Source organism: Leptosomus discolor, chromosome 7, assembly GCF_034619465.1.
Source record: "Leptosomus discolor isolate bLepDis1 chromosome 7, bLepDis1.hap2, whole genome shotgun sequence".
NCBI classification, from domain to species: domain Eukaryota; kingdom Metazoa; phylum Chordata; class Aves; order Leptosomiformes; family Leptosomidae; genus Leptosomus; species Leptosomus discolor.
This window is the reverse complement of record NC_141397.1, coordinates 22084423-22109625: the sequence shown is the minus strand read 5'-3', so window position 1 is coordinate 22109625 and position 25203 is coordinate 22084423. Positions and strand designations below refer to the sequence as shown.

The 25203-nt window shown below is 41.7% G+C and overlaps 2 protein-coding genes across 2 annotated transcripts; both read left to right on the top strand.

Moving 5' to 3' along the window:
- Positions 1-2556: 2556 nt before the first annotated feature.
- LOC104348888 (C-C chemokine receptor type 8) lies at positions 2557-3606 on the top strand. Its single transcript, XM_009954268.2, has one exon. It carries the CDS (start codon positions 2557-2559, stop codon positions 3604-3606), a length of 1050 nt encoding a protein of 349 aa, XP_009952570.2.
- Positions 3607-23075: 19469 nt separating this feature from the next.
- On the top strand, positions 23076-24156 carry LOC147415089 (C-C chemokine receptor type 2-like). Its single transcript, XM_086468029.1, has one exon. It carries the CDS (start codon positions 23079-23081, stop codon positions 24147-24149), a length of 1071 nt encoding a protein of 356 aa, XP_086324155.1. The 5' UTR covers positions 23076-23078; the 3' UTR covers positions 24150-24156.
- The last annotated feature ends 1047 nt before the right edge of the window (positions 24157-25203 follow it).

Here is a 25203-nt window from a genome sequence, read left to right as displayed (position 1 = left end):
AAAGAACACCTCTTGTTCATGTGCTACCTTTACTGTCTTCAAAAAGAGCCCTATTTGATTTTCGTTTTGTAGAATGTGTTTGTAAGCCCTATCACCTCTTTTCCTGTTTACCGCAGCTATAAAATCTTGTATTTGCCTCAAAACCTATTTTGTAACTGGCAGCTGCCCATTCAACACCTGCACATCATCAAATCTCATCCGTCTCCACAAGTGATGGAGTAAACCTTCAGGAAACTCCTGAGCCCGAGAGAGAGGACAAGAACACGATAGAAGGAGAAGGGGACCGGGGCCAACTGAGAGAGTAGAAGCTTCTTGACGTCAAAGGTAAAGTCCATCCACATTTAATGTACTACTCTTAAAAGTAATGGGCTAACTTTGATAACCAGGGAAAAGGGATCTGCAGCAGTTATCTCTCTCTTGGTACCCTCTGGAAAACTGCTTTTTCAGTTTGACTGTTTTGCCAACTGATGTGGAGAGGGGAGAAAATGGAAAATGCTGTGCCCTGGTCAGAAACTGTCAAATGTTGTAAAGGTGGTCTGAAAGTCTGAAGTGGAGAATCTCCAGTCTCTGGTCAACCCAGGAAAATAAACACATTTGAATTTTGCAAAAAACAGACGCATCATATCTATAAATCTATATCTATGTATCTATCTATCTACTTATTTATATATCTACATATCTATAACACAGTATTCACTATTTTTTGAAAATTTTAAACTTTTTGTTGCTGAATCTATGGACTGCTTTTAAGGGGTCCCTGGCAGGCATTTAGGAAAAGCAAGCCATTTGGTGTCGGGGTCACACACCAAAAGCATTAGCAAGAAACATTTTCTACCCATATCTGTTGCCACATGAACAGCCATTACCTAGTGACTCAAAATCTTGATATTTAGGGGTTTATGTACAAAACCGAAGTTGAAACTAGTAAGGCAGATATCCTACCTACAGCTGAAAACTCAATATAGGAAAGAATTACACTATCAATGTAGATTGCAGCATTGCTTTTCTCTCATTACTTAATATTTCTGAACAAGGAACTCCATAGGGTTGAGTGCTGTGTTTGTAATATGTTTCTCTGCATTGTATATGCCAATTGACTTTGGTGGAAGCAGTCCTGATGCTCCAAGAAAAGCTGAGGCAGGTCAGGAGGCATAAGCAGCCTCCATATCTGGAGCAGAACACAGACTCCAGCACCCCTCTGTGCTGTGCTTACAGATCCTCCTGTTTCCCTGCACAAAGTGGCACAGATGGGCAAGAAGGGGTGAATTCTGATTCCTTCCTCATCAATACGAAAATTTCCACCATTCTCTCTCTTTTCATATACTCAAGCAGCGATTTTTAACTCAGGAGACCGTGTCCTCTACTTTTAATGAATTAATCACTGTCATTCATAGGATTGCTACAGCTTAATAGCAATGATTATTACAAATCATTCTTCCCTTCTGGAAACTCTTTGTCTCTGAAGCCCTTTCAAGATGCGATCAACCTGTATGCAAGCATAAAACATAGGTGTGGTGCGCAATAAACATGCAAAAGTCTTAGTGGTGACAAGGCAAACTCCTTTGAAATAGTGTCTTTTGAAAGAACCATTACTTCTTAAAATGTGAACACTTAACTCTGCAAATCAGATCCCCTTGATAGGGGTCATGAGGTGACATGTGAAAAAAAAAAAAACGTGGCTAAAGCACTCGCTCACTTTTCGAGAGCGGGTCAGGCTAATTTAAAGCTGTCGTCATCACAATTCTTCAAAAATGAGAGAGGAAACATCCCACAAATTGTTTTGGTTTTCTCTAAACTAGAAAACTGAAGTTGGCAGAAAAGGCAGGAGCAATAAATGGCTGTGTTTAAGCAATAAGCACAGCCAAGCTGCTCACCAGCTAACCTGGAGGTCAGTGGCAGCCTCGCTGCAGCAGCCCAGAGCTCAGCACTGCAAGTGCTGCTGTGTAGCCCTGCAAACTCCTTGCTGCTGCAGAGGTTTTTTTGTATATGATCCTACACCCGACCATGGAAAACTAGCTTACATGTCTCTGCGCTCCATAGCAGTATCTAGCCGTGATCAGCTCAGCTAAAAATGTGGTTATGCTGCTGTGTGATGTCTTCTGCTGTTGAGACACTTTTAAAAGGGTCTATATGCTACAAGCTAAAAGCCTCCTCACCCCAGGGACCACAAGAAAATCCAGATTCTTAGATTAGATGCAGGTTTTGTGCTATTTTGCACCATTATGACTATTCAGAGCATGGATTTTTCTCTATCACTGTAATGAAGAGGGGCTAACTCACTGGCACTGAGGTAGTTTTGGGCAAAACAGAAAGCATCCCAGTGCTCACACAACACATATATGGGAATGATTGGCAGGCTGCAGGTGCAGCCTTTTGAGTGGTACAGCTGCTCTTGTCCAGCCAGTGAGACTGAGACCACATTCTGCAGTCCTTCTCTGCCTGGAGGTTGACCCACAGGCTCAATGCAGCACAGAGACAGACAGAGGCCACCCTGGGAGTCCTGTGCCAGGGCAGCCTGCCATTTATCCCTTGTTCTTTCCTGCACAGGTATCAGAGATGAAACCCACAAGCCAGTTCCTTGGCACAACAGAGTACGACTATGGATACGATGAAAACACTGCTCCATGCAATGAAGGAAGCGGCTTTCGCAGGTTTAAATCCCTCTTTCTGCCGATTCTTTACTGCCTTCTGTTTATCGTCTGCCTTCTGGGAAACTCCTTGGTCCTTTGGGTTCTCCTGACAAGGAAAAGGCTGACAACGATGACTGACATCTGCCTGCTGAACCTTGCAGCCTCCGATCTCCTTTTTGTTGTGCCTCTCCCTTTCCAAGCCCACTATGCTTCAGACCAGTGGGTTTTTGGCAATGCTATGTGCAAGATAATGGCTGGCATTTATTACATAGGTTTTTATAGCAGTATTTTCTTTATAACTCTCATGAGCATAGACAGGTATATAGCAATTGTCCATGCTGTCTATGCCACGAGGATACGGACAGCCTCTTGCGGCATAATTATCAGTTTAATCCTGTGGCTGGCGGCTGGCTTGGCTTCTGTACCCAACATCATGTTCAACCAGCAGCTGGAAATTGAGCAGTCTCTGCAGTGTGTCTCCACATACCCCCCGGGTGACAATACCTGGAAGGTTGCTTCTCAGTTTACTGCCAATATCTTAGGCCTCTTGATTCCCCTTAGCATCCTCGTTTGCTGCTATGCCCAGATACTGAAAAACCTGCAAAAATGCAAAAATCGGAACAAGATCAAAGCGATCAAGATGATTTTTATCATCGTCATTGTTTTCTTCCTCTTCTGGACTCCTTTCAACATTGCACTGTTCCTAGACTCCCTGCAGAGCCTGCACATCATCAATGACTGCAAGGTGAGCTACCAGATAGCCCTGGCCCTACAGCTGACTGAAACCATCTCCTTCATCCACTGCTGCCTGAACCCCATGATCTACGCCTTTGCTGGGGTGACATTCAAGGCCCATCTTAAAGGACTACTTCAGTCGTGTGTCTTCTCCAGCCCTGTTGGAGGTGCCAGGGCTGGTCGGTCTTTTTCAGTGCCCACCCAGCTCTCTGGCTGCTCTGACAGCATAGGGTTCCTATGAGCTCACCTGAGCTGCCGCTTTCTGGTGTGAGTAGTTGGCCTAAGGTCTGACATGGGCCTGGAGGTAGTACCGTGTGTTCAGCATCCTCTTGGGAGGACGAGTATACCTGCACCTCCTCTTGGGATATGCTGTGAATGGCAGCATAGTAAGCGGCAATATTAGCTTCCGGTGCATTTGTAAAATGGTGACCTTACAAGCTTGCCACAGAATGATTTTTAATTATGTTTTAGAGCTCTTTTAATACATTTCAGCAGCAGGGTGCTTCCTCTAGCAGTTATTTTCTCCTCTGATGAAAGTATTGCTTCTGACTCACCCGCAAATAAGCTTTGCCTTGTGAAAGCTGTTCCATACCTGAAGCCCTACATCCCTCGGACAGGCATGGAACACCCCTCTGGGAGGCGGGGAAGGAGATAGGCATGGGATTACTTCACATTGCAAAGAGGGAATCACCTCAGGCACTGTCACTATTCCCCCTTTGCTTCAGCTCCCAGATAAAGAGGCCGGCCCCTCAGCTCGGGGTCCCGTTGCTTTGCTGTGGGACCTTCCCATCGACACAGTCAGAGGCTCCCTGGAGCTGCTGCTGCCCAAAGCAGCCTTTGGTGGTGACACCTTCAAAAATAGCAAAGAAATACCTCCAGGTGCCCCCTACACTGGTCACTCATAGAGGCCCGTACACTTGAATAGGTCATCAACAAAGCAGCCTGATAGACTGTGTCACTGCTGGAGACATATGGGACCCCCAACTCTGTGTCCCCAGTGCTCGCTGCTAAATGCAAACACCACAAAATGACATGTAGCATATATGTTCTATTTCTTTTTCCATACATCATTGTTTTCTGCCATTTTAGAAGTGGTTTCTCTGAATAAACATATAAACTCTACTGTTTTGTCTTGGTTCCTCAAAGTCTTTCTTTGAAGCCTAGATTAGGATAAGGAAAGGATGTTTTTACTGATTTTTGAGCCACTATCATCTACAACACATCTGATGAAACTGAGAGGCGCCTTGGAGCTCTTCAGCAAAATAAGTCTTGCCTCCATTTTCCTGATGAGAAGAATTTGTTCTCAATCCCAATAAAAATTCACAGTGAAAAAACAACATTTATGTTGAGGTAATATTACTGTAAACAAAATTTTGAAAGTTAAACAAGAGAGTACCCAAAACCAGGAAACACACAGCCTGGGTATGAGCAAAGATTGTATTTTCTAGGGTAATAAAAAAAAAAAAAAGTTTTCTTAGTTCTGCCTTTCCTTCTGAAAATATATTTGCTTTTTTTCTCTTTCTTAAAAATTTCAAATACATTTCTAACTTCAGTGCCAAAACTTTCTTGCCATTAGCTACATAGCATAGAAAAGACTTTTAATTTATGATAGTGTAATTAACATTTCTAGTTTTTTTTCCTCAACAGATAAGAAATGCCTTGCGGCTCAATTATCGTATTGTTTTACTTCTCAGAAGACTTCCAGGTATTTAGAAACAAAGCCCTCTCTTTGTGTTTTTCTGTGGGTTTTTTTTTTGTACTGTGAAGGCACTTTAATGATTGAATGAAATGAAAAGAAACATGGGCCACCATCTCAGGTCATCTATCTCCCCTCTGTGGCCAGAATTTTGGCATTTGGATAAAACTATTTCTGTTTAAAATGTTCAATGACATTTACCATCATCTTACCTGTTGATGTTTCAGATTAAAATGGAAGGGAGAAGAAACAGAAGTTATACGTATATGTTCTTTTTTAATTGATACTTTGAGAAGAAGGGAAGATGGAAATATTTTCTGGCCAGCTGTCACACACTGGCACTTCTTCAATAAGCTGCAGTGATGCAGCTTAGACAGCACAAAACTTGGCAGTCAGGAAACAAGTTTCCTGGCTACAGGGAAGAGACACAACTGACTGATCAAAGAGGGGGCCACAGTCCAGTCCAGACTGCATGGGACTTACAACAACAACAAGCTGCCTTCAAGGTTAGAAAGTATCTGTGGAGAGTCCCCTGCATTTATTTAGGCCTTTAGATTTCAGGGAATGGTCATTTCATACCTGGCAGCATTTCTGATAGCTTTTTTTTTGCCGATTGAAGTTGGGCACATGTGAAGCAGCAAGTAATTTGCCCTGATCACTTTGTCTTGCCAACAGTTGTTTAAAAAAAGACCTGAACTAAGGAAGGACTGCTTTTAGGTAAAGACAGTATTCAAGGACTCTCTGGTTTTAAAACCCAGATATGGATCATATCCACAATCTTGTTAGTCAGAAGAAATAAGGAATAACAAATAAGGTCCCTAAATTCTTATTATTCGATAATTGTTTAATTGCTGAATTGCTAATTTCAAAGAGACAAGTCGGTCAAAAGCGTTGCAATTTTTCAAAGATCATGTCCCTTTTCAGGTTGCTATGTCATTCAAAGTGATACACACCAGGTATGCCCCAGACATGTACAATTCTTTCCAACACTATAATGAAATTCTGCAAGTGTGAACCTAAAGTGTCCCAAAGAGACACTTGCATCATTAACGCAGCAATGTTTTCAGCAGTAGACTAGGATTCACTCTGGGTTACAAGACAAGGGCCAAACTCTTTGGTTTCTCTTATTTTTTTTGTCCAGCTCCCACCAAAATCTTACTCTGTGTGTGTGTGTAATAGCAGAATTGAGCCCAAATGGTATGTGAAGCCTTAACCAAAGAAGTAAAAAAGTAGGTTTTGCTGGACTTGCTGCAAAGTTTCTTCCTCCTCCTCCTTGTCTTCCACTGCTGCATTTGAAAGACCGGTATTTAAGAAGCCAGAAGGGTAGATCCAAACCCCCCATCCTCTGCTCAAGCAGAGTCGATCACTCACAGATCAAGACTGCAGATTCTTAGGACACTTAGTCCTTCAGAAGGCTCTTTCTCTGTCTAATATGGCTGCAAAAAGGAATAATACAAGTAGCTATTTTGCCTCTTTTACTGTACAAGCTACCAGAATAGACACACAAACATACCCAGCATCACCCCAAGTACTCATACACAGCAGAGCTCTCAGAAGTATTGTACCTCTTATCCACATATGAAAATTTATTTTTAATACTGTAAATCCACAGGATTTTATGCTACTCTTACATGCAATGGAAAGAATATACAGAGACACTAAGGAGTGTTCAAAAAATTTTGCACTTCTACACACTGAAACAGTTCTGGATAACAGCCCTACACTAGTAGGATACTATTAAGGAGCCAGTAATGACATATTTTCTCAGCAAACCTTCCCCCTCTGTAATGACCATGACGTTACAGTGTGGGCTACACCTGTAGTTAACTCAGGTCAGCTGCCCTGGCTGACTTGAAACTGCTAATGGCATGCCCAGCATGGCTGGGCTGTGATTCTATCCCAGCCAAACCAGGACAGCCTCAAACTGTCCCCAGGACTGATATTTGGAGAGTCCCTCAGATTCTTCAGCAGTTCAGGGACACAGATGTCAGTAGTCTGTGATAGTAGGGGCATGGGAGATTCTGTGGCTTGGGTAGGAGATTTGTGACAAAACCAAATAATGTCACCAACTGCTGGGAACTCAACACAGGGTGTCTAAAAAGAATGTGGAAAAAACTATGTCAACAACAGTTGCTGTATAGTAGCAGATAAAATTGTAAAGTGAAAGATCATCTCATCTCTCAGCAGGAGGGGGAAACCTGAAGTTATGACTTGGCACTGCTCTTGGTTCCAGGAGCTGTTTTAGTCACTCTCCTACTCGGAAATTTCAATCCACTGTAATATACTCTTGAGCTTTCAGTTTCCTTACCCCTTTTTCTTTCTTCTGGGGCACTTCTCTCCCCAGTCCTTTCTTCACAGCACACTTCTTTGCTTCTCCTTATCAACCTGCCAGGTTGCTGGTTCTCAAAAGCTGAGGCTGAGCAAAGCTGCCCCATGCAGAAGGTTGGTGAGTGAGAGAGACATTGTTGAATGTGCAATGGGTGCAAGCTGAGCAAAGGAGATTCCACATTAACATAAGGAAAAACTTTTTCACTGTGAGGGTGACAGAGCACTGGAACAGGCTGCCCAGAGAGGTTGTGGAGTCTCCTTCTCTGGAGACATTCAAAACCTGCCTGGATGTGTTCCTGTGTGATGTACTTTAGGTGGTCCTGCTTTGGCAGGGGGGCTGGACTAGATGATCTTTCAAGGTCTCTTCCAACACTTAACATTCTGTGATTCTGTGAATTCCTCTAGCCTCACTATCTCCAGCTCAAAAATACAAAAATTTCCTGAAATATATTACTACATCTTCTTAGTATTGTCTTGTGAAATATTCACTGAATATTACCTCTTGTTACTGGGCAATATAACAAGGGAGAAACTTCTGTAACCCTGTAAACAGAGACTGTGCTTTCCGAGTGTCTTCTGTAGCCCTGTTGTCCACAAACACAGTTACTGGTATTGTTATTGCCAGGCCATAGGCTTTGTACTGAGTATGCAAGGCCTCAGGACTGAGGCTTACCAGCCTGGCTTTGTCTGAACTCGACTTGCCTGAAGATTTATTTTTGCTTGGTTTAACTGCAACAGCAATTCTTTTGAGCAGGTGTCTATATTTAATTTGTCCTAGTTTTGCCTATCTTTGTTTTTATATAGGTAGTAGTAGTAAAGACTAGTTATTATTTCTAACATGACTCTAACATGATGTTGCAACATAGAGAAATTCAGTCGTAGTACGATAGCAGAGGCCTTGAGAAGTAGGGACAGAGCATGATGTGTAGAGGGACGCTTTCATGAGGGATAGACAGGCTGAAGCCCTTGACCACAGGACTCAGAGGAGCAGTGGAAGAGTAAAAGCAGTACACTTAGAAAAAGGGCTATAAACTAGGAATTGTGTCTACAACAAATTTAACTATTTTTTTTTGGTTGTTGTTAATATTATTATCAGCAGGAGTAGTAGTAGTAGTAGTATGCCTAAAAGTATTCATATCTTTTTTATTTTTTTCTCTTTTCTTTCTTTTTCTGAGATGATTAGATCTGGACTAATAATGATGGTTGGATTAGAGATGCTAAAAATTCAATTACACCAACAATAAATTCTTGAGTTTCTTTTTTTTTGCCCAGAACAGAATTGTGAGCATCACTTTTGCCCCACAGACAAGGCAAACTGGGCAGGATCAAGCACCTTGGTAGACAAGCTGGGTTATGACACTACACATCCATGAGTTGTGGCACCACTTTGGGGAAACCCAAAACAGGCATGAGAGAGTGCATGTGCCTCACCCTGAAAGACTGTGACTTCACAGGTCTGTATACAATAATCAATTTAAAGCCAGGTTCTGTCACATGGTGGAGATCCACCACTGCATTCAGTGATGCAGGTCACAATAGTCATCAGGGTTTGTATAATCTCTTCCAGGGCTTGATATCAGTGTTAAAAAGATCCAGATAAGAACTACTTATTACCTTCTTCTTTTGTTTAAGATAAAGTGATAAAGAAGAATTGGATCAGCCAAAATCAATTATATTGCTCATTTGTGGCTATACACTGTAACTACCTGTAGTACTTACACTAGAATCTTGGCTACAGAAACACACCTCACACGGCCTTCTTTCTGATATCTTGTGTGGATTTTGTTCTTCTTAATTAGAAAAACGTTATAACCCAAATACATTATCCAATGTAAACCCTAAATGCATTAATAAATTAACCCAGAAGTGAGATACAAAACTTTCTGTTGTTTACAATTTTCTGCTGTAGTGACCTCATAACTCCAATAAGCTTGCCTGACTTCAACTAAGAACCTGAAAATCTCAGAGGTCTGCTGAAACTCTGGTGGCCCTTAGATGACTTCCATGCCCAACTTCTCTCTCCCTGTCAGCAGTTCCTTTCCTTCTCTTGAGCTGGAGAAGGTAGTCAGGTGTCCTCTCTCATCCATCCCAGTACACTCCAGTGTCAGCTGGTTAGTCTGTCTCCCCTCCTAATGGGTCATCCTGTTCTTCTCCACATTGATTCTCAAGCGAGCTGATAAATTGTGTTTTCACTTGTCACAGTTCTCTGATACACTTTTTCCAGGTTGTGGCTGATGTCCAGAGCCTTTGGCCCTAATTTTTCTAGGCTTTTTACACAGGCAGAGAAAATGTTAGGCTATATCCCAGGAGAGACTCCCTGATTTCAGGGAAAAAACCACAGGCTTGTGGGGCTTAGATTTACCCGACGGTCTTTTCAATGAAATGAGTGAAGGGAGGGAAGTTGGAAGTGTCAGTGGTGAGCACTGTGTAAGTATTTAATGCTTAATGCATTTAACATATGAACAACTAGAAGATAAGAAATGGTCCCTCGTTAGAGTTATTAACAGTAACAGACAGTAAACTTCTCCACTATCCAAGGACAGGTCCTAATAATACTGAAAATAAATCGTGATTTCAAGAAGGCTTGTAAAATGGAGCATCAGAGTACAATGTTAATTCCCCAAAGAAACACACCAGCAATAGTTTGGTTTTGAGATTTCAGGTGAATCCAAGTGCACTTCAGGCAATGCAAATACATTTTTTCTGCTGATTCACTTAAAGCTTTATGTAGGACTTTATCCCACCATACTTTAGTAAAACTTAGGCAGAAATACCAGCTTTCCTTTGAATTCTCTTGCTCAGATGGCTTTTCAGTTGAAGTTATTTTTATCACTTTCTTGTGGCTTGTTCTCATCTTCACACTTACACAATCTCTTCCAAGAAGAATGGCAAACTAGTTTGCATGTGCTAAATATACTGCCACAAAACAACTATTGCAATGTGGTCTGAGAGCTTCACAAATGCAGATGGACTTGGCTTCATATCACGCTTGCTAACACTGATACTATTTTGCACAGCAGTAGAAACAGACTATCCCCAACTGTTCAACTAACACAGCAGGTGTAAAAATATATCACTTCTGGACAAAGCTGTAAGCTAGCTCTTTCATTCCCATTGTGTGACAGCAATCAGTACTGTCTTTTAAAAAGAGAGAGAGAGAGAATGAAGTAAAATTTACCACACCATAGTACAGAAGATACCACAGTGACCCTCATTTGCTGAGGATGGAGAACAGCATGCACAGCCTGTGGTATCACAGACTCTGTGGTGTGGGTAGTTGGCCGTGGACTGTGAAAAAGGAGGTTTTGCTGACTCACCTGAAGCCCAGTGGTTTTGTATATTTTCCCTACAGAAGTCACTAAGGAAATGCTGTCTCCACCCTGTAAATAAAACCTGTCAGAAGATGATTAGGGTCAGATTGAGTATCTGATACTGGTGTAGCATAGCTACCAAGCTGGCTTAAGGCTGCTGGACTCTCCAATTGGGAGTTTTCTCAGAAATAAAGCAGGCTCCATCAGACAGATGCACAGGAGTGTGAGGCCAGTCTCTGAGAAGGCTGAAGACTATCTGGAGCCAGTTGTGTTTCTGATTCAATTTTATTGAGCAGTCCCACAGAGACCTGGGAACATCAGGGAAGACTTGTATTTCAGAGATGCCAAATCCTGTGCCACAAATACTACTGGAATCTGCAAGCTTGTCACAGGGCAGGCACAAGTTCCACCAAGGGATTTAGGCCTGAATTTAAGTGTCTACTTCTAGCACATAAATTAAGCACCTTCCCTTTCCACTTAAACTTAGGATTTTCATAGATGGCCTCTGAGGTTGTGTTCCTCATGTTCCAGGGCCCAATGTGAAGACCAAGAACCAGCAGCTACAACAGATGGGAAACATGCCCCAGCATAATACCTTGCTTTGTAGAAAAACAGTTGACAAACCAGGTTCCCCAAATTAATAAACACTTGACAGTGTTATTCATAATCTTGGCACTTCAGCTTCCTCATTGCAAAATGGAGATAATTGTATTGATTCATCTCATAAATGTGGTAAGACAAATACCGCAATACCTGTGAAGCAATCAGATATTACCCTAACAGAACTAGAGACAAGATCATGAGGGAAAAGCAAAATTCTGCAGTCCAAGAAGGATCTGGGTAGTGTACATTAAATAGGGCCTGGTCCTGCACGCTACTGAGATGCAATAAAAAGAACCCCGAATAACGAGTCCCTCAGCTGGGAGGATGGCTCCTGCAAACTGAATGAAGCATCATGATGTGTGTACTCAAGAAGTTAACATGAAGAGCAGATTGCATTGATATTTCCTTGTGCAGTTTCTTCTGTGAGCAACTCAGAATATTTTAAGAATATGTTCAACTCCAAATTTATTTACATCTCAGTTGTCAAGTTTTACTTCTCCAAGGCTCTGTGAAATGCTCCAAAGCTGTGAGGAAGTACTATGACACCTGAGTAGCTGATGATGCAACTTTCATATGCCATCAATAGAAACTGTGTTTTGCTTTTATTTATCTTCCTACCTCTTCTAAAACACAGTGCCCTTTTAGAACACCTGCATGGATATGTGGACATAGAGGAGGAGGAGGATGGCCTTTGCAGCCTTACTTCTGTGACATGATGGGGAGCACATACAGTTTTCATGGGGATGAGCAGTGCACAGTCTTCACAGTGCCCCAGTAAATGTGTTCCTGCTTATAGGTGGGTCATCAGCAGAACTGGTCTTTAGATCTACAGCATAGGTCTCTTCCTCTTCAGCAAAGGATGTAGACAGCATTATCAGGCTTACTTGCTAAAAAAACCACCTCAGCCCCAAAGAACAGCAAATCAAAAATATTTGGCTTGATCTTTTTCCAAAATAAAGAATGGTTTCTTGTCCCCCAAAGCCCCAAAGATTTCTTTCAGGTTATCTGAAACAGGCTATAACTCAGTTTTATCAATGTATAGATCAGCTGTCTAGTCTGAACTCATTGACTAGGCTCTTTCTATTGCTCAAGAGAGCCCCCTCCATATGGTGATTCATTCTAGCCTAAGGTGGAGCAGCTTAAGACAGTTATCCTCTGCAAATGCCTACCTCTGTCCTTTGACTACAGGGGGAGCCCTTACACTAGCTAGCCTATTACCAGCTAAGGGTGGGAGAAATGATTCCCACAGCCTGTCACATTCAGTTTGAAGGAGTCTGGAATTAATTACCTACTAACAGACCTTGCAAAGTCCTCCTGTGTGCTCCTCCTTGTGCTCAACCGAAGTTGCCACATGACCATCCCCATAAGCTTGAGGACAGTCAGCAAAATGTCTGCTGAGGGCTACTGTGGATGAGGATGCTTGAGTCTACTGCACAGGACTCAGTAATACATTTATTGAACTCCTTTTTCAACAGAAAACATCTACTTCATCCAATTTCACCATAAAAAGGCAGGCTGAAGCACATCAGAGGAATGGGAAAGCAACTCCATCAGCATGCACATTCCCTTCTCATGCTATCCTGCTTTGCTTGAAATTCTTAAACATGCTTTGACACAGGGACTGAAGTCAGCATTTCTCCTACCATGTGGGAGGTCTAGAATATAAGATGAACTGCAGGGCCATTGCTTAATCTTTGCTATGGTCTTCATACATACAGCTGAGGCTCAGTCATTTCTACTTAGGTAATCTGCTTGGTTTTGTTGCAGAAATTTTTTGTTCTTTTTCAATTCTTCTCTTTGGTACAACCAAGCAGTACTTCCTTGCTTATAGAATTTCAGTTGATTAGAATGATTAAGTTTATTTACTCTTTTCTTTTCTTCTTGCTCTTTCTAATTTTATAGATGGAGAACCTAAGCTTAGGTACTAATTTTATAAGGCAAGCAATCTTCACCCGGCAATGTCTCTGATGCTGAGAGGCTTATTTCCCACTCCTTCCTCTGCTTCCATCTCCCAGGCAGTTCTTTGTATTAGTTAATGTTTATAAAGCTCACTAAACCCTTACAGGAAAGATGCTAAGAGTAAAATCACAGAAAGTAAGTCTGAGAAAGCTCTCCAGAGATCACCTAGTACTTTCCCAATCATTTCTCGCAGGCCGTGACTTCTAGACCAAAGAACAGTTCATTCTTTTCCCCTGGATACTAATCTCGATTGAACTTTCTGAAGTAGCTTCCAATTATTTGCATTACCATTTTGGAAAGAAGCAGTCCCTGATTTTCAAAGGTCAGAGCAATTGGAGCTCAGGCAGCCTGGAACCACTGTTTACTTGTCTTCAATCCAAGCACCCAAACTGGAGGCATGAAGAATTAAAACTTAAAACAACATGTGCAAAACCATGTCTACTTTCTCAAATTTGAGAAAGTAGGCGTGGTTTTGCACATGTTGTTTTAAGTTTTAATTGTGACTCGTAAGTCACTCATTCGCTATCACAAGGGTCCATCAAACCCATTATGCCAAGATCAAGACCGCTGCTTACCTCACAGATTATGAAACTAGCATGTAGGTCTTCCAAGGATGACTTCTGTGATCTTTCCTAGGACTAGTCTGCGTAAGACAGAAAATGAAACCAAGAATTTATCCATTCCTGAGAGACTTCAAACTTTAGTGGTTCTATGAATATATGGATGCTTTTTTCTCCCACATTTGTTTTGAAAGTACTGTCTGTATAGGCTGCTTGCTCTACAACGAGATCTTTTTCCTCTCCTGCATGGGAGGGATTCAGTCCTAAAGTGCCACATTTGCTAAGTTTCCAAAACATTTGCCAACACTTAATAGGTTGGCTCTGCTAGTTTCAGTTGTAACTACTTTTTGCTCAGGCAAACTGATAGAGCAAGCAGAAAGAAGGAGCGTGATGACTCCAGAAAGTCCCTGAAAAAGGCAGAAGGAAGCTCCCCAGTGTCACAAGACGGGGAAAGAAGAAGGCAAGGATTACTTCTGGTATCCACAGACAACCCATACAACCCAGACAACATACACCCACTTGTAGCCCCTCGGCAATGGACTCCAAAGTGAAAACTAAGTGCCTTAGGCAGGATTTTTGATCTTGCAAGCCAAGTGCTTCTTTACCAGGCATTTTAGTTCATAAAAGATTAAACTTGCAAACAAAACTGCTGAACTAGCAGCCTGTACATTGAATACAAAGAGATGATCCAAGTCGTAAAAAACATAACTTTTCGAACTCAGACAGCAACTCAGAGGGAGATAGTGTAGAAAGAAAATGTGGGTTGTGTTTCCCTATTATTCCCCCCTGTAGGGAAGGCCCTTTCTTCTTAGGCTTGAAGGTTTTCGGTGGTTTGCAGTTGATATTTACAGCAAAATCTACACAGCCCCTTCCAGATCAACAGGAAACGTTTATGTTCTTTCAGCCATCACAGAGACCCCTCTTCCTAATGCCTTACTTAGGTGCTCCTTCTGAAACAGCTCTGTGAGTTTCTTTTATACTCTCTGGAGCTCATGTGGTCAGGTTATGTACCACTGGGTGTATTGAAACTCCATGTAAATTTTCTAGGAAATTACAAAATCCAGCTGTAATTGTAGCACAGGCCAGTCTTACAGCTTTTCAGGAATACGGCAAGAAATCACCCAGCAGGCTTAGAGAAGATGGTCTACAGCTGCTGCCAAAAAATTGCAAATTTGAAAAATGTAGCCTTGCTATAACTGGCTATAAAATTGTAATAAGATTCCTCAGAGAGCAGATAAGTGGCCATATTATTCATCAGTTCTGGTTTATAATGGTCATTTACATAGGCATCAATTATCACTCCAAGAGCTGGAGGCTGTTGCAGCTGCAGTGCCAATGGCATTGGTGAAGTGAAAGTTTAAAAAAAATAAATGCATGACACCAGCCTGTAAAGTCAACTATACTTCCTGTCTTTGAAGCAAAAATGTATTTTATCCACTTTCTGTTATTTTAATCTCTTTCTTTCTATTGTTTTCAATCCTGCAATGTCACCACATCAAAAAGGCAATGAGCTGCAGGTTTCAGCTTGCCCCATATGACAGCCTCTTAGAAGTGTAAGAACATTACAAATGGCTTTGCAAAAATTACAGCAGATATTCAAGGACGGGGTCTACACCACACGGTGTAGGTGTAGATTGCATGAGCTGGCCACAAATCTGAAAGGAAGGCAGCTCTACCAGCACAGTGCTCTGCATGACCTAATTAGCTCTGAAAGATCTGGACCTTGACTTTTCTCTCTTCACAATGCTCACTTAAGGTAAGTGTGATGCTGTCTAACATGATGCTGCTTTGCATAGTATAAACGTATCCTAATTTTGCTTACAGATTCTTTTTCACTAGTGATGGTGAAGGGGAGAACCATGTAGAAATTATGTAGAAGTCAGTCAGTGACAATGAACATGAAGAATACCTTGGTGGGGTTGTTGCAACAGCCATTTTGGAGACCTGAATTTAAGTTTTAAAGCACACATTCTGTATGCCAGGTATTTCACATCATTTTCTGTTGAGCTGCAGAAGTGTATAGAGCAGCTAGAAATACTCATTGTCCTGAGAACAGGATTTTATTGAATTTAACCACCCAGTCTTAACCCTGTAAAGATGCAGTAGTTCACATACTGACTGCTCCAGTTCTAGCTTAAGCAGAACAAGTAGACGCCCATAAAGTCTTCATCCCTCAGATCTGAACTCAGCCTGGAAACTAAGCATTTTCAGAAAAGAAGAACCATACCCTTCATGTAATAAAGTTTTGCAATAGATCACACAGGAAGTGCTGTTTCCTATTTTCAGATATAGGGTTTAACTATGTGTTTGTTCACAAAGAAGAAGACATGGTCAGTCAAAACAAGCTTGATAAATCAGTGAGTAGCTTTTTTTTTCCCTTTTTTTACATGTAAATGGATATACGTATAGATATAGATTCACTCATTGGGGAAGTATATGTGCCTAATTACAGTGGCAGGAGAGCTGCCATTCAAGCAGAGACACTCTCTTTAAGAATAACTGGATCTTGTAACTAGTTACAGCTCTGGATAAGGCTAGATGTGAGAGTAGAGAATTGAACTGGACAAATGGTGTAGAAAATTATAATCTTTTTGTACTAGAAACTTACTGGGTCTTGGTTTCGAAGCTGTTCCAGGAGGTCAGTAAGCTTGAAAATGTAGTTTGCTAAGGATATAAACTGTTTAGACATTAAATCCTTCACAATCTAACCTCTTCAAATCTAAGCCACATCTTGCTCTATCAGATGCAGATAGCAGATGTTCTTCATCACTATCCTATCACATGGTTTCTTTGTATTATTCAAGTGTTTAATCTGTTAAAGTTGTTGTTTCATTATCATGTTGTGAAGGGATATATTCTTTGGGATTGTTTCCTCTTTTTAATGTGATGTCTCTGAGCCACCACATTAAAAAGCCTGTACTCCATATCCCAACTAGAGATATCAGTTTTATGGCCAGTCATGGACTGGCTTGCAATTTTTGTTAATGAGGTTTTACATGAATAAAATTTGTCAGTACTACACTGTAACTATAGTATTCTCACATGCAAGGAGAGGTGAGCTCCTCTGCTTGGATAAATCATACTTGCCACTCGGGTGTTAGCAAAAAAGCTACAATAGCCTAAGAATTTTTTTTTTTTTTTTTTTCTGTGTGTACCAAATATGCAGCTATAGCAACATTTGCTTTCACGGGAGAATTGCACTGTCATTTGCCAGGAACGGTTGACAGTGCCAGAGCAGTGGGCATGAACTTCCCTGCAAGGAGACCTTATAATAATGACATGACAGGGGCATGATCCTATGACATACGCTGGCAGTGGCCACTCCAGACTATTATCCTTCTTTTTCATACTTGAGTTCATCCCCGGAATGGTTGCAACTACAACTGTTGTTTGAATTACTTGGATTCAATGTTTTTTCTGAAGCAGCTTAAGCAGAGACACTAAAAAAAAACCCCAAAACCTAAAGAGAGATAGTAGCACAGGACTTAGCCTACACAAGAGAAAAGCTCTCTTATACATTTAGTCATGATTTGGAGGAAGACATTTAACAGCAGTCTCAAGTTTCTCTTTTTCAGAGTGCTTATTTTCAGAGTTTATGCTACTCTTTTACTGTACATTCGTTTAGGTAAGAACACCTCCTATCTCTTTTGTCTTGCAACCACATAGACTGACTCTAACTGCAGAGTTTTTCCAAGACTGTCTCTCTGGTTTTGGTGGGGAATGGAAACAATCGGACCCCGAGGGTTCACAGAGAATTAAGCCTGTTTTTTCCAGCCCAGAACATATTTTTCCTTCAAAATTCTGCAGGGATGAAAAAATCTCTCAGTTAGGAGGCAAGCAATTATGAAGAGATGTTTCTAATGCTCAGCTGTTACGAAAGAGGAAGAAGTTTCCAAAGCAAGATTTCATTTTGGCAGGGACTGTCTTTCCCCAGTTGTATCCTGGAAAGAAATCATGTGGTCACTACCACATGAAAAGATGTGTTTGAGGGAAACTTTGAGCTCAGAATCTTAGATACAGCATTTAGTTTACACCTCCACCTTTTACTTCAGCTTTCTTGGTAACTCAAGAAAAGTACGTACTTCTATGCTTGTCCCCCAAGATGTCTTTTGTTTCTGTGCACAGTCTTCTCTGTAGTTTTGCCTGTCCACAGACTCCTGGGAAGTCAAAAGCAAAGTCAAAGAGATCGAGCTGTTACCAGGAAACATTGGGTATCTCTCGCAACACCTGCTATCAGGGTATGGGGTATTATTTTCTTCATTTAAGTTTCAGGTCTACTCTCTGCTACATTGTACTTCTCTCACTTCATAAAGTGCCCTAGATGCTGCTGACACATACTTTTAAGCTGACAAGTTATTAAGCATTTTGTTTTTCTGTATGACAGACATGCCATTTGTGAAAAGGAGGAGAGCAAGGGCAGGGGGAGTAGCACTGTGTTACCCACTCATATATCTAAAAAAAGAAACTTTATCCTAGACCATAAAAAGGGAAAGGAAACTTTAGGGGTCATTTCGTTTTGAGATAAGCAGATCCATTAATGCACAGATGTTATTCTAACTTGTAGTTATCAAATGTTCTGATTTCCATGAGGAAACTTTGTCCAAATCCCCTTTAGGGCACAGCAGACTCATTGAGCTGTGACAGCTGCCATCCCTGAATAAATCAGTGGAGCAACTCAGGAGCCTCTTTGCTCAAATTACTCTAACATGGAAATGCCTGATAGTCATACCAGACACTTCTATAGCTAAAGGTGGCACAGTATAGATAACAGCTAATACTCAAGAGCTAGCAAGTCTTCTCTCAAAGCAGCCAAAATATAGCCATCTGAAAAGACATGATTCAGAGCTACATCCACATTACAAGAATCTCTGATGTGCAGCTTTGTTAAAACGTAAAGAAATTAAATTACATTTACTTTGGCTCACAATATTACATTTACTAAGAAAGTAAAACTTCCTCCCATCCAAGCTGTAACCCCATTTTCTCTGCAACAACTCCTTCCCAGGGTGCAAGTATTTGGCCTAGAGCTTGGTCACACTTCACTGCACCCAGCTTCTTGGAGACTCAGAACATAACCAATCCTCTGAGTGGAAATGACAGTAGCCTCTTATTAGTCTGCCCATACGTTTAGATGCTTTTCCATGATAAGCACACAGGATAAATCAGAATGGGAGGGTACCAAAGAGAAAGTTCTCTCATATTTCTACCTTAGGTTCGACTCAGTTGCCTGCTTTTGCAGAAATCATCCAGAATTTCTGTTAGCAAACAAAACTACCCTATGCATGCAGAAACCATGGGTGTGTGGGCAGGACAGTGGGCACTGATGGCTGCATGCAGTCCATAAAGTAAACAAGAAAGCCTTGCAAATGAAGACTTCTTGAATATTGATTTGTAATTTTCAAAGAAAAATAAGAGGGAAATAAGCCAAATAATCTGAAATTCCCAAATCAGAATCTCTCAGAAGAGCCCATTTATACTTGCAGCACAAGAGCAGAGATAAACCTGAAGATTTCTTTGCTAACACACTCATTTCTGAAGGTTCCTGCCTAGATCATTTGAGAGCCAAAACCAGGCTTCTAGTCTAGGGCTACAACTTCTGCAGAAGATGTTCCTTTCTGCATTGAAATCAAAATTGGAAAAATGGTTAAAGATAAATGAAAAAAAAATCAAATGCAAATAGTCGTTTCCAATATAATTTGTTAGCCAGATGAGTTTTCTAGAGCTTTTTGTGATTAACATTGCTTGTATGCAAAGAATTTTTTAGAAAGCATTTCAGAAAATATTTTTAATATTTTGTGCTTGTTATGAAAAGGAAGATCTAATTTCTATCCCATGCAAATGCTCTGAGATTTCTCATCAGGTCACAGACAGTAAACAAAATAACCAGAGTACAAGCTGTCTTTCTAGGCAGTGTGAATTGTACAGGGCGTGAGCTCAGTTTTGGTAGTGGAAAGGTGTACTGGGTCTGGCTGGGATGGACATTTCTTTACAGCAGCCCCTATAGTGCTGTCTTTTAGATTTATGAGCACAGCTGGGACAGGTGACCCAAACTGACCAAAAGGATATTCTGTGCCATATAACATCATGCTCAGAAATAAAACTGGGGGGGAAGTTTTTCCGATGTGGGTGTTGCTCAGAGACTGAGTGGCCATCCGTCTGCTTGGTGGGAGGTGGCAAGCGTTTTCCCTCGTATCATCTCTTGTGGTTTTTTCTGTTTCCTTTGCTTATTCAACTGTCTTTATCTCAATCCACAAGTTTTTCTTGCTTTTGCCTTTCTGATTTTGTCCCCCATCCTGCTGTGGTGGGAGTGAGTGAGAGACTACATGGGGGCTTAGCTGCTGTCTGGGGTCAACCCATCACAGGAGGTAAAACTTGGATGCCAAAGGAGACAAATATGTAAAGAAACAGTTACGTTTAGTTCTGTTACTCCCACAATTATTTTCTGTGGTTTTAAAATCTCAAACTAAGTTCCAAAATAGATTAAAAAAATTATTACTTTCATTGCATATAAATACAAACATTCAACAAGTCTCAGTGTGCCAGGGGAGCTCTAGATTGGATATTAGGAAAAATTTCTTCAGCAAAATGTTTGTCAAGAATTGGAAGAGGCTGCACAGGGAATAGGTTCAGTCACCAGCCCTAAAAGTATTTAAAAGACGTGTAGACTTGGTGCTTAAGGATACGGGTTAGTGGTGGAATTGGTAGTGTCAGGATTACAGTTGGACTTGATAATCTTTAGGGTTTTCTACCCTAGATGATTCTGTGATTCTACAATTCTATTGTTATATATATATATATATGAGTGCATATACGTGTATATATCTCTACATATACTTGTGCATATACACACACAGAAAATTGTTTTAACACCGTGTAATCAATAAAATTATTTGTAATATATATATATATATACATATATATATATATCCACTGAGAGAAAGACCCAGACTAAAACAAGGTCCTCTGAATCCTGAATGTTCTGTAATTACGTATCAGGAGATAATTGTTTCTTCAAACAACAGACTAGCCCGACACAAGCTTAAGATACTTCAGAAATTTCACATGCTACAGCTCAGAATGTCCCATCATGTAATTAAATTGAGAACTACAAAGAGCAGACTAGGGGCCTGCCTCTGTGTCACTCCAGCCACAGGCTGAGTTTCTTCAGTTACATTTAGTCTTGCAGAATTCAGGCGCAGAGAGAATGAAATCGTGGTTTTGAGAGTGTGGTCTCGGCAAAAGCATCTGCAGTCACACACGGTAGACCTTAGACCTCCCCAATGGAAAAAGTGCACGGCAGGGCTGTAAGCAGGAAAGGAGCAAACATTGCGGTGCTACATGAGTGGTCAGAGATCACAGAGCAAGTTGGGGCAGATGCACTACCTGACGTCTTCTGCGGGGGGACCAGCCTGTTGCCTTTGTCAAGACAACATCAAATTGCCTTTATCAAGGCATCAAATTGCCAGGAAAATGCAGATTTCAAAACCATCAACCTGCTGTGAACAGCCACCAATCTGCCATGAAGTGCCTGAGAAAAGCAGTCACGGTGACACAGGAAGAAAGAGCAGCCCTTTGCCAGACAGCAAGTAGCTCTATTTGAGTGGCTGCCAAACGCATCGATTTCACTTCCCCACTAAGTGACCAGGAAGCACATTTGGTCCCCCTGACACCCATCTTCACAAAATCCTCTTCCCGGCTCCTCACGGGACACACATGAATTCTTCCATTTTCTCCACGGGTCTGTGACAAAGCAGACCTCCCCGACTTTTCAGAGACCAAATCACTCAAAGCTATGCTTCTGCATCTGGCTCACAGTCCTACCAGGGACTTGGGAAAGGGGGAGGGTTTGGCAACAGGCAGGGCTGACATCAAAGGAGCCACGCTTTAGCTGCTCCCACTATAACAGAACTTGCCTGAGGGCTTTCACAGCCCTGCTGCACCACTCACCTCCCAGGCTATGAGTCCTTCTTGCAAGGGAAGCCCACTCCCTCCAACAGCCCCCAAATCAAAACTGAAGGGACAGAGTTGCCTTGCACTTCCTCAGTTACTCTGTCGCCTCACTGGAAGCGCTGACTAACAAAGGATGAAGGACGATACCGAACAACTGCTACACATGAAGAACTGTTAGTGCACGCTCATAGCAATGGACATATCTGCCTTTCGCCTTTGTGCCCCCTCCAAGACACTTAGCCAGCCTGAACTTTGGAGCTCCTGAATCACAGCTGCTAAACAGCTGCTGAAACAAGGAATCAAAACTTCTTTCATCCTCGAGCACTGGGGAGGTCCTTCAATTGACAAGAAGATGCCACAACAGATACAGGCGTTATAGGCCTCGCTGACAGCAACAGTCATCTTTTATGCCATTTGCCAAGGTGTTTCCCTATCTGTTCTTTCTCCAGGACTGCGCACCATTTTCATTCCGGACCTACCTTTGACCAGCACACTTCCATGGCCTAGGCCTGACACAGGCTCCGTAAAGGACACAGCGTTTCCCATTGTAAGCCGGACCAACACTGCCGCTTTCCTGCTCTGCATCACCCAGGACCGCAGGTCCACCAGGTGGGTATGTTAAGTACTGTGCAAAGGTCATCTCTACACCTCCAGTGACCTGGTTCCCACAGGCATTAAGGCTCCCAGCAAGCCTCAAACAACCCAAACAAGCAACAGTCACTCATGTTTCACCCACCTCACAGCACCTTTGCAGGCACTGGTTTACACCTTGCCAGTGCCTGGTCCTCCTTGGGTGAGGGCTGCAGTACAGGCTGGCACGATGGGAAGGTGGCCAGGTCCCAAGGAGAAGCACGGCTACGCTCAGCATGCCAGCTGCTGTGCTTTCCTGTTGCTGCCTCGCTGGCTCTCTCCGCCCCTTTGGAAAGCCACTGCTCAGCACAGCAGCTCCGAATTACCCACTGCTCGGATTAAATTCATCATTCCTCTGCTTCTGGTTGGGTCAGGCAGCTGACAGGCTCTTAGGAGGAGGAAAACCACACCAGACAGCATACACGTAGGACATGACACGTAGGGCATCACACGCAGCACACTTCCAACATGCAGCAACGTGACTTCACAGGCACATAGATGGGTTTCCTGAGAGCTCTGCAATTTCATTCTCTTCCACACCTTGACGTAGTAGTGCTTATGTGCTCAACAGCAAAAAGCATGCCAGATGAGGTCATCAGCGTGTTTCACTCCCTGCACCATGCTTGGAGTTTCCTCTAGTTTAACATCCTTTTCTTCCTTTTCAGATCAACGCACCATGGAAAATCATACTGTAGACTTGGCCGACTGGCCACTGACAACAGAATTTGACTACAGCGATTCAACGCCATGCCCAGGAACTGAGGAAAAGCACTTTGCAGCAAAACTTTTGCCACCACTTTATTCTTTGGTGGTGATATTTGGCCTCATAGGCAACATGCTCGTTGTTCTTATCCTGGTAAAATACAAGAGATTGAAGAGTATGACTGACATCTACCTGCTCAATTTGGCGATTTCGGATTTGCTGTTTGTATTTTCTCTCCCTTTTTGGGCTTATTATGCTGTTCATGACTGGATTTTTGGGGAGGCGCTGTGTAGAATTCTCTCAGGTGTCTACCTCCTTGGCTTCTACAGTGGCATCTTTTTCATAATCTTGTTGACCCTAGACAGGTATCTGGCCATAGTGCATGCCGTGTTTGCTTTAAAAGCTAGGACAGTTACCTATGGCATCTTCACCAGCGCTGTCACTTGGGCTGTTGCTCTTTTGGCTTCTGCCCCTGGGATAGCATTTCACAAAACTCAAAAAGAAAATTCACGTTATACTTGCAGTGCTCATTATCCAAGCGATGCCACAATAAATTGGAAGTACTTCTATACTTTAAAGATGAACATTCTGGGACTTATTGTTCCTATGTTAATTATGATTTTCAGTTACTCCCAAATTCTAAAAACATTATTGAGATGTAAGAATGAGAAAAAACAGAAGGCAGTCAGACTCATTTTCATGATCATGATTTTTTACTTCATCTTCTGGACACCATTCCATATTACTTCTTTTTTGCATACGTTTCAAAGTTCACTTTACCTCCCCAGTTGTGAAATCAATGGTCAACTAGAGAAAGCAATTCAAGTGACGGAAACAATATCAATGATCCACTGTTGTATCAATCCTGTGATCTATGCATTTGTTGGAGAAAAATTTAGGAAGTATCTTCGTAGCTTTTTCCGAAAACACGTTGCAGCACACCTCTGCAAAAAATGTCCAAATCTTTATCGTGAAAAATTAGAAAGAGTTAGTTCCACATTCACACCATCCACTGCAGAGCATGACATCTCTACTGGACTGTAAAAATACACCGAAACTTTAGTTAGTAAATGTTGCATCACTTGCTTTGCCTTAAGGACTGCCTGATATTTTTTAAGATCTTCATGTCAACCACTACTGAAAACTGTATGATCCTTAGTTCCTGTGGTTAACTGTTCCCTGGGGTTACAGCCTATTTCATTCTTCAGCTAAGAGAATCAGCGAGTTCTCCAGGAAACATTAACACCATAGCTGGATCACATCAAGATTTTAACGGGTCCCAGAATAGTATGATTCTGTTTCTTCCCCCAGATTCTATCCAAACAGCAAATGCTTGTGAGATTTACCTGGAGGAATGCAATATTGAAGAGATTAAGGACTAATATGTCATTTCACAAGAGCCATTTACTGTTATGTGAACATTGTAATACAAACACTGGGAGGAAGCTCTGAGGAGTGAGGTACCTCTTTAGTATTCAGCATTAATGGAGCACCTTTTGGAAGTGACTCTATTCTTTCTGTAACATGGTCAGGCATTTGATAGGGGGAGGCTTTTAGTTTTCTTCACCCCCCGCCCCCCCCCTTATTTTCCCTACATGAATAAAACACGTATCCATAAAAAGTGAATTTGAGGATGAATGAGAGATATATCAAAATAGTATCTCTTCTCTGATGGGAGAGTTGACTGACTTTATCTTACTGGGGCCATTTAACCAAAGGATTTAGCTGTTAGCTAATAGTGTAGTCATTTTTGAACATAATCCTTTTGACTATAGTCTAAGTTATAGTATTTTGATTTCAGTTGTTTAATTTTATGCCTTCCATATCACTTTATTTAGTTGCTAATATTTTCCAAAGTGAGCTTTTAATCTGCAACACTGTGATTTTTGTGGGTGCAATTTTGCAAGCAACTGCACACATGAAGTCTACTGACTGCACAATAAGAAAAGAATGCACCCTCAAAAAACATGGGCTTGTTTCATATCCCCCCAAGAAAAACAGCACTTAACCAATAAAAGCACATCAGCAAAGATCTGCAAGGCCAGAATGAAAATTACCTTGGTATTTGCTATGCAAGATTCTATATGAAAAAAAATAC